General features: G+C 43.9%; 2 protein-coding genes across 4 annotated transcripts in view; one reads left to right on the top strand and one right to left on the bottom strand.

The window, feature by feature from the left end:
• galm (galactose mutarotase) overlaps positions 1–7,335 on the top strand; it is a 42,935-nt gene extending 35,600 nt beyond the window's left edge. For both annotated transcript variants that reach the window (XM_050070730.1, XM_050070731.1), the window contains exons 7-9: positions 6,234–6,384; positions 6,488–6,662; positions 6,863–7,335. In XM_050070730.1, the coding sequence (XP_049926687.1) occupies positions 6,234–6,384; positions 6,488–6,662; positions 6,863–6,940 (404 nt within the window). In that variant the 3' untranslated portion in view covers positions 6,941–7,335. The remainder of the gene's footprint in view (positions 1–6,233; positions 6,385–6,487; positions 6,663–6,862) is intronic.
• The window catches only part of borcs7 (BLOC-1 related complex subunit 7), a 1,032,483-nt gene that overhangs the window by 283,929 nt on the left and 738,006 nt on the right, over positions 1–10,548 (bottom strand). The gene's annotated exons all lie outside the window — the stretch shown is intronic.

Here is a 10,548-nt window from a genome sequence, read left to right as displayed (position 1 = left end):
ATTCATCCACGACCATCACCTCATGTTGCAGCATGATAATGCACGGCCCTATGTTGCAAGGATCTGTACACAATTCCTGGAAGCTGAAATCATCCCAGTTCTTGCATGGCCAGCATACTCACCGGACATGTCACCCATTGAGCATGTTTGGGATGCTCTGGATCGACGTATACAGCAGCGTGTTCCAGTTCCTGCCAATATCCAGCAACTTCACACAGCCATTGAAGAGGAGTGGACCAACATTCGACAGGCCACATTCAACAACCTGAGCAACTCTATGCGAAGGAGATGTGTTGCACTGCGTGAGGCAAATGGTGGTCACACCAGATACTGACTGGTTTTCTGACCCCCTAATAAAGCAAAACTGCACATTTCAGAGTGGCCTTTTATTGTGGCCAGCCTAAGGCACACCTGTGCAATAATCATGCTGTCTAATCAGCATCTTGATATGCCACACCTGTGAGGTGGGATGGATTATCTCAGCAAAGGAGAAGTGCTCACTAACACAGATTTAGACAGATTTGTGAACAATATTTGTGAGAAATGTTTTTTTGTGTATATAGAAAATGTTTTAGATCTTTGAGTTCAGCTCATGAAAAATGGGAGCAAAAACAAAAGTGTTGCATTTATATTTTTGTTCAGTGTAAGTTGCTATAATGCTGTCTCCATACCTCTGCAATATTGTCTGTACCAGATGTCCCGTCTACAGTACATGGTAAAGATGCTTTACAGTTATTAAGAACTCTTACTTCTTTCCAGAAATCAACCACATTATTGCCTAGCAATTTCTTAGCCATGGAATCAGCCCTCATGGCTTTCTCATTTTTAGTGATGTACCTGATAGCGTACTTATACCTAGCATTTGTGCGCTGCTTATTCTCAAGCTCATATCCTTGTCTGGGTCTGCCTGCATCATCCCATAATTTGAAGACTTCTCGGGCTTCAGCTTGATATTCGGCTAAAAACTCTTTCCACCCAGGTCAGACATTATACTTCTTTGATTTATGCTTTAAAAATGGCTTGCTGCCTTAAAGCATCCTTACAGTACACATCTCTGCACATGACAGCATCTCTACATATATGAACATTACTTAGCAGATCATTAGTGTGGCCATAATAAGTTAGGAGATCATCCTTTGTGAGGGATGTCCAGTCTATTTTTTCAGTACTGAGACTTTTCATCTCTTACCACCGCAGGTAAAATATCAATATTTAGCAACATGGCAAATGGTATGTGGTCTGCTGTTGACGTACCATACAAAATGTCCATACCCCCCAGTGAGGCATGTGCATCAGCTGTACAGCGGATACAGCGGTCCAGCCATGACGTGGTGTGCCAAGCCTCACTAATGTATGTATAACTATCTGTACGCAGAAACACTTTGCTTGACAATATGAGATTATTATCCTCACAACATCAAACCATGTGATTAGAAAACAATGATTTGCTGTCCAGGAGATCAGCATTCATATCCCCAATGACATATATATTGGAGCAGGAATTATCTTGAATTAAAGAGTTGATGAATGCAAGCCTATGTAAATACTCATCCTCATTATCACGGCACTCATAGGGTGTATACACATTTAGAACCATAAATTCCATCATGGACAAAGTGTATTGCCATACACCAATCCACACCAAGCCTTATCACATTTATCAATGAGTCCAGTTTCTTGGCGACACCCCCAGGTATTCTCCCTTTAACTAACCCCATGGAGAGATCAGTAGTGGATTCCCCTGCCCCGTGGAAGTTATCATTAAGACAGTTTAATTTCTCTAAGTCCTGTCTTGCTAAAAAAAAGTCTCTTGCAAACATAGTATATCACAGGTGTCTAACAAATTGTCTACAACCATGCGGCAAGCTTTATCCCCTGTGCACTGGCCCATACGCAGGCCATGACAGTTGTATGAGACAATACGCATAGTCATTTATGTTGATGGGTGAGTGCCCATTGCACCAGCAGGCACCTTTCTTACCATCGCGGCCGATGCCGTATTTGCGCTGACAATTCCAGCCCTGCGTGGCTCATAGAACCGCCGGACAAGTGCCCCTCCGGCCAGAGCTCCGGAGTGTACATTTCACCAACTTCGTTGCACTCTCTCTCTAACCACCTTGGTCCACTCTGGAGAGCGAGACACAGATGGCAATCCACCCGGAGAGCGGCCCATCACAGGCCCTTCCGCGTCCACGGCCCTCCAACCCAGCGCAGACATCTCTCCCCGCTCCAGAGCTCTCTGCGTCGTGGCCCTTCCTCCAATGCTCAGTCCCGAGGGTCCCTGTGCAGTGGACTCCTACTCCGTCGTTGCACCAGCCAGGTTAGCCACCTCTGCAGCCACACCTGTGCTTGGCTTAGCCGAACCTCCGTCCACAGCCAGCTCAGCGTGCATTTTCTCCATTCTCCCAAGCAGGCTCGAAACGTCCATGTTAGAAAAGGACACCGGGGCAGTTCATCTAGATAATGCGAAACAAATCTGGGAATATTGTCCCCGCACTCATTCAACATTTTGAGACAGCTTTTTATGTTGTTGGCGTCTTTCTGTTGCCCTTTATGTGAAACATACCGCTGCGACGTTGGGCAGAGATCAAACAAAACTTTTTTCGAGGATTCAATCCACTCGGAGTCAAAATTGGTTGTAGCCAATAAAACAATTTCGTCCTGGCTTAGAGTCTTAATTTTTACTGTGAGGAAGTTTAGCAATTCGTCCTCAACAATAACCTTGCCATCGACAGTTTTATAAATGTGAGGTAGTAAGCGAGACCGACCAAACACAAGAGCAGCCTCACCACGCCGTGCATCATCCGCCATCTTGTCCCAATACAGAGTAGGGCTGTCAACGAATATTCTAAATTCAAATTTAAATTCGAATTTGAAAAAAAAATGGACCTTCGAATGTGAAAATTGATATTCGATTGTGGAGAGAAAAAAAAACACCCCCGCAGCTGTCCTCTTTGCAAGTGGGCGTTGGCATCAAACGCGCATTTCTCCAGCCTGGTCTACAAGCGGTTCTGCTCCCAGCTGTTGTCTCCGTCACCCGGCTTGACACATTCGCTCGCGGCTCGCGCAGAAAATAGACCAGACGCCGAAACGATCGCTGCAGGGCGCGAGCCGGTCACGGTCCGGTGCTTCGAGGCTATTCGCAGCGCTTCCGCGGGCGGTGTGGCCATGGGTCAGAGAGGGGGGGCGAGCGAGAGGTCCGCGGTCATTTATAACGTAATGTTATAGATAATTGTTTTATGTGTTTTAATGTGTAGGTATGTAAATGTTTTCAAAGACGTTTATGTTGAAATAAAAATACCTACAAGTAGTTACGTTTCCTTGTATTAATACATATACAAGTATGTTTCCTTGTATTAGTTTGCACTCTTGTGGACATAATGCAGAAAAAAAAATATTCAAATGGTTCGAACCTATGAGTTATTTTTAGAAGGAATATTCGAATGTCATTTTTGAGCAATTTTGACAGCCCTAATACAGAGTAATTCTGTATATTCACACAGTGTGAAATGTTTGAGGACTAATTTTGCCCCAAGCCAATTTGGGTGTACACCATCGTCTTTAAACAGCTGTCTGCAGTCCCAGAAGAGATTGAAGTTATTGATGTAGGGGACACCCTGAGCAGCGCAGGTTGAAGACAACCAGGTGTGCAAAGACAACAGCCTTGAGAAACGCCCAACACCGCGGCCACAGGAGGGGAGGGAGCCGAACACATAAACATGCCTGGCCAATCCTTCAGTGAGGAGAACACGTGCAGAAAGTCACTTTTCAGTAGTTCAGACTGCTGTTTACGGATGTCATTTGCACCTACGTGTATAATGACCTTGGTGATGTCTGGTTCATTAATGAGGATTTCAATAGCCTTTTCCTCTATTTTGCGGACAGTGGCACCTGGGAAACAATAAATTATTGCGGAATGTGTTTTAACATTTCTGATGATGGAGTCACCTATAACCAGCGTCATGATCTGACGTGGGCGTTGTCTCGTGGGCTTGGGGCCGCCAGCCATCCTGGAGGCGAGGTGCCGATGCAGGACACGGGGACAGGGAGCTGCCGTTGTAGAGACTCCACTCCCTGGGCTGGAACCCAGAGCAATGCCGGGATCGCTAGACTTTGGCTGCGGCGCAGGGAGCTGGCGTTTGGTCCAATGAGAGCCGGGGCCAGTTGGAGAGAGAGGAGGCAGTGGAAGATTGGAGCACTCCTTCTGCGGCGGAAACTCCTGCATGTTTAGGATGTCGTACCTGTTGGCCAGCGGGAGGTCCCGAGGTGGAGTGGGGGGAGGCAGGGGGAGACGGGTGCTTTGCACCGTGTTTGGCCTTGCAGGCAATAGTCCAGTGCTCCCGCTGACATGGGGTTGAGCTCACTGGAGCCTTATCACTCCCGACCAAGTCACGGCTGGAGCGGGAGTACTGTTCGCTGGTCGGGGCTTAGCCCCCAGGAGAGACCACCGGTCCTCAGGCTGAGCTGAAACAGCCACATGCTCAAGGACTCCTGCGATGATGGAGCCGGTCCAGGGAAGAGTAGGATCGTTGTCAGTTTCTGGAATGGAGCAGCCACAGGAGTGAGATGGACAGGTTGCGTTGCTGTTGACACAGCCAGAGGAGCCCGAGATGGCTAGGTGTTTAGTCGGGTCCATGTCATTGGTTCGACAGCCCTTTGGTTCGACATCCCATTAGTCCGACTGTCCGCGGTGCTGAACGGCTTGCGGCGGGCGTATGGTGCGCCGCGACCGGCTTGAGGCGGAGCAGGCTCACGGCTTACGTGTTTGTCACTTTCTTTTTCATTTTAACCCACACCATGATCTTTTCCTAACCCTAACCAAGTGGTTTTTGTGCCTAAACCTAACCAGACCTTAACCACAGGGCATCATGATGATTTCGGAACGGACTTCGGAACAATGAGTTTAATATGGTCGGAACAATGGGATGTCGAACCAATGGGCTGTCGAACCAATGGGCAGTTCCCGTTTAGTCTGAGCCGTAGCGACAGAGGAAAACTCCAAAATTAGCTTGTCTTTCTCCCTGAGCTGGGCTTCCAGACGAGCGATGCTTGTCTGCAGCTTTGTGATGGTAAGCTGACATGAATGACACTCAGGTCCACACTCAGCCATCACACATGCAAGTTGTAAAATCCATAAAAGTGCTCAAAGCTTAGCCTAGTCATCAGGCTAAGTACAAATGTAGCAAGCTAGTGGCAGTGAGGCAGTCCACATCCAGTTGTTAAATTAAGATGCAGGCATCTGATGACTTAAAAGTTCTTCCTCGTTAAAATGTGTAGATAAAAGAATCAGGATCTAAAAGTGTAGCGTAAAATATGGCTTACAACTGGATAAAAAGTCACCTTTTTTACAGAGCTTTTCACACGGACAGCACAGACGCCAATGCATGTGCACCGAACATCGGTCAGACTATGGCAACACTGTTTATGACAGGTTATTTCACAAAGCTGCCTGCTTCAGCGCCATACTGGCAGCAGGAAAGGTTTTCTCCTGATGACTTCTCCATGAAGGTCATATTTGTGCAGGTGTCACTGCACAGTAGAACAGTGCACCACCACTCCAGTGTCTGCTAAATATGTCTGCAGGTCTTTTACAGTCAAACAGGGAGCGGCTCTCTCAGAAAGTTTTCTTGGTCTTCCAGACCTCACCTTGACCTCCACAGTTCCTTGTAACTGCCATTTCTTAATTACAATACACACTGAGGAAACAGCTACCTGAAAACACTTTCCTATCTTCTTACAGCCTTGAAATTAGTAACGCAGTATATTAAGAATAGTTTAGTGATGCCAATGTTCATCACAATGTTGATTTTAAATTTAATGAATTTTGTTCCGTGATTTCTATGTGAGGATAAAATTGAGGCTGGAAGAGCTATTTAAGATAGAACTTGTGCTAAAACATTCAAAAATGAATTGTACATTAGCTCTCATCCTGTGGCTGGCTGGATTGCAGTCTATGAACAAGGAACATAATATCAGTTTGTGCTTTCATTTACTTGCCGTAGCAATCACTTGCTGCATTATATTGCTTACAGCCTGCATTTCTAAATGATTCCAAAAGCCTTCCTTTAAGATTTCACTCCAATGCAGCTATGCTGCTGACTGATTTATCAATGCAGTCCCATGATGATGCCAGATGTTGCTGAGATTTCTCACAGGAGAACAGACGATGTCTGATCATCTAACCTTTGTTTAGTTACACACAGTCACTTATCAATAACCTGATCTTTCCTCAGGAGAGATCAGACCCGTGGACGGCACGCCCTTTGACCTCAGAAAGCCTGTTCTGATTGGCCCTCGACTGAAGGAGGTTCCAGGTCCAGGGTTTGACCATAATTTCTGTCTGTCATCACCCGGAGACACCTGGACAGAGAGACACGCTGCCAGGTTTGCTGAAGAAGACCCATTAAAACACACTACACACAGTCATACACTTTATACACAGCAACACGCATACTTGTGTCTATAATAAAGTCTTTATTTATCTCAGAGTGTGTCACCCAGCCAGTGGGCGGGTCCTGGAGATTTCTACTAGCCAACCAGGAATCCAGTTTTACACCGCTAACTTCCTGGATGGTTCTATGACAGGAAAGGCCAGGGTTAGGTACAGGAAGCACAGCTCCTTCTGTCTGGAGACACAGAATTGGCCTGATGCGGTCAACCAGGTAGGGTTATGATGATGAATAGAAACTCACTCATCCCAAGCTGTTTTATGGAGGGATTTGTTGTTAAAACCAACTATTGTTGGCTTCTATATTTTGTTGAGAAGGTTGTTATTACAATACACAATATGTAAAAACACAGCAGGATCAAGTGATAAAAAAAACTCATGATAGGTCTCACTGTGACGTGTGTATGTCTTCAGGCTGTATTTCCTGACTGTCTTCTGCGTCCTGGTGAGGAATACAGACATGTCACTCGCTTCACCTTCACCACGGTCTGATGTGACCTCTACTAACAGAAGGACAGAGAAGAAGAAAACTGGGTGCTTTTCAGTGGAGAAGAATTTCTATCACTTGATTGTACATATGATTTTTCATAGTATAGAGTATCATGGACCATATAGTTCAGCAGCTAGTGCCTTTCTCAGTGGAAGTTCACTTCCCCTCTGTGTAAGTGTGTCATGAGATGCTGAGTTTCAACAGGAATAAAGTTACTAACCTGTGCTGTGAGTCATTGTGAAAAGAGAGAAATTGTTGCCCGTGTATGTCAAGTTTGGTGGGGTGACATGATTTTCATAGTCCAGCCTGACCAAACTGTTAGTTAATGTGATTAATGGTCATGTGCAATGCTATTATTCCAATAAACAAAAAATTAATAAAATGCTTAATCACTCAAGCTGGTTATTGCCATTTGTTCCAATTTGTTCTTTTTACCATCAGATTGGTCCTGTCCACTGAACCATCTCTCCTATTTATTGATGCAGTGTGAAGAATTCAAGAGCAGCCACACTGAGGCTTTACACTTTATTTATGTTATGTAACATTGCAGTGTTTGTGTGTCTTCACCTGTGTGTGTTTAAAATCTAACTATTTTGAGAAAATTAGGTGAGGAGGCGGTTTGGGTGAGAGGGCATCCTACTACTCTGCCAAGAGACGTGTTGTCATGGCAACCTTTAATCGATTACTCAGAGGCGCTTAGCAGCAGAGATTTCATAAAATGTGATAGAAGTTGTAAGCGTCACTGGAGAATTGAGCAGACAACTGATGATGTCCCTTGTTTGACTGTAGGGTGCAGAGTGTAAGATGACCCTTATAGTTAGCATCATGATATTGCAGCAACATTTCATGCAGGGAGGAGTGAGGGCTTCAGATTCACAACAGTTTCACAGACACAGAGGGAGGAATACAGACAACTCCAGCCTCTATAATGTATTCAGTTTAGCTATTTTATTCCCTACCATGAACTGTGTCCAAAGAGGACCTCCATTCCTTCATTACTTAATCCCTGAAATTGATTCTGCCACAACTAATTTTGGTTTATCCTCCTGTGACCCTGTGTCCTCATATGAGGACATTACATTTTGGGTTTTCCCCACCTCATACTCATTTAACTTAATTTATACCTGTTGTCCTCATTAGTGGACACTTTTTTGTGTCATCTAGTGATAGCAAAAGCACAATAAACTAATCCATGTAAAGACAAGACGGTAACCATCTCTGCTAGGTCACTCTACAGCGGATCCCGACTTCATGGTTAAAACTTGTATATTTATGCTCAATTAGGTTTGTACTTTGATATGGCAATACATTTGGCCAATTTTAGCAAGTGGCTAAAGTAAGAGTAACAAGCTAAGGCTGGGTTAATTAAGTAGTAATCGTTTGAGAACATTGAGACTTCATTATTGTATTATTGCAGCATTTACACAGGCCAATAAGGTGTGACAAACTGTACAGATAAAAAGGACATGCTAGCTTAGAATACAGAGCAAGACAAATTCGAGTTACAGAATGAACAAATTACAAGGCTTTTATATATGTTGCATTATTTGGAATTTTGTTTTTGCACAGCCATGTTCAGACATTGAAATGAACAGTTTTGAGCAGTTTTAGACTTGAACAGTGACCCTAACACATAGGGCCAGATCTACTAATGGTTTGCGTGTATAAAAACGTGTGCAAACTCATTGCACGCGCAAAAAAATGTACAAACTGATTTACTAACAGTGCACACTAAGGCTTGCGTCTTTCAAAGGTGCAAAATAGTGCGTCTGCATCCAGTTAGTACGTTTGCTGCAATGAATATGCAATATGGGGCGTTTACACGCAATTGTGCGTGTGCTGGGAGGAGAAAATGTAAATATATTAATTTAGCACACGCAAAGTGATTTATCAAACCTGAAAGCAATTTTGCAAATAGAAACTGCATCTATATTTAACACGTGTCAAAGGGAGGTGCAAACAGTTTGTAGTATGCGTAATTGCGCACACATGGCTGCGGTTATTGTTGCAAGAAGGAGACATCGAAACGATGAAAGATGACGCAAAGAACGCATTTTTCACCCTCGTGTGAAGCAAGCAACACGGGCTGGAGCAGAATGCCATGCCGGAGGAGAACGCTGACCTGCCGCGGTCGGAGGTATAAATGCTCAGAAGTCTAGTGTGTTTCATTTTTGTAACTTAAAGGCTTCAGAAAACATACAAGACACATTTTTAGGAAGTCATAGGAAGAGAAGCTTGTAGGTTTTATCTAAACAGAGTTATTTGCATTATAAGAACCCAAACGGTCTGTCAGACTGTCGTGGTGGTTCTAGTGTTAAACATATTGCTGTAGATTAGAATACGAGTGCTAGTGTGACCCAATAAACTGCAGAGCATTGCAAAGTTAAGCAAATCAACATTTACTGAAAAAAAGATGATTGAAATCACTTTCAAGATTCCAAACATTATTATCAAATGAAATACAGTCTCATTAACGTCTAATTATGTTAAAGCTATAGTTGGTAATCCTGTTCAGAAACACTTTTTGTTATACTGGGTGAAATGGTCCTTCCATCCTGAGAGTAGTCAATACATAATGTGTTCAGAAAAAGGAACGAAAAGAATCTGACCTCTGTGGCAGCTGCCAGAGCGATAGATAAGAACAGAGTGGCGACAGCCTTTGATGTCGCTGCCAGAGCAGTCACGTGGTTCATGTAAGCCTCAATAGTTCCAAACATAGCCTCCGCTGTCATGTCCTTCTATGGGACAAACAGCAGTGAGCTCGCTTTTGAACAGTAAATATTAAAATAAACCGTACACAGGTACATTTACAACTCTTATTGAATTACTGTGTATACATCAATGCCAGTTACGTGTATTGAGTGGCTGGATGACAACTAAAAGCGTAATTAGACAAGTTTTTCTGTGTGTGTGTGTTTTTTTTTTTTGGATGTTTTTTTTTGGAGGGAGAGCTTTGTGTTAGCTTCATGGACTGCAGATAAATTAGCAACTAAACTATAATCTGGTGCAATGTATCTCTTATGTAGCTATATGAGATTAATGTAGGCTATTTATGAATACTCCCTGACATTGGACAATGATGATAAATGATGGTTTTCAGTTAAACATTTTATGTATTTAAACGATGAATGTGACAATAAGAGCAATTGTGTGTCTGTGAGAACAAGAAAAAATTAAAAGACAATGTATGAAGGCTCTTACATCACAGAAAATTATAAATTTGGCATTAAAGCTATAGTGTGTAACTTCTACAGGTCCGTAAATGTCCGTTTCACCCAAGCCACTACTAGAGGAGATGACACAATGTTGATTAAGCCGACCGGCTCCTAACATCTCGCGGTATTTTTCAATAGATATCATTTTTAGTATGCGTGTCGACCGGCGACATTACCGCGCTGGTGCACAGGAAATGCTTCCTCACAACAAGAAGGGAGGGGGAGGAATAGCGGAGAGTCTCATAGCAAGAGGTAGAGCACAGGTAGAAAGAAAAAGCAACATGGCGGAGAAGCGGCCGAGACACGGTTCAGAAGTGGATCCTACCACAAAGAAAAAGCCTGGACGTTCGGCTGAAGGTCTATTAGCAAAGAAGGAAAGTGACCGACGGAGAAGG

This window comes from Epinephelus moara, chromosome 19, assembly GCF_006386435.1.
Source record: "Epinephelus moara isolate mb chromosome 19, YSFRI_EMoa_1.0, whole genome shotgun sequence".
In the NCBI taxonomy this organism is placed as follows: domain Eukaryota; kingdom Metazoa; phylum Chordata; class Actinopteri; order Perciformes; family Serranidae; genus Epinephelus; species Epinephelus moara.
This window is presented reverse-complemented; position numbering and strand designations above follow the sequence as displayed.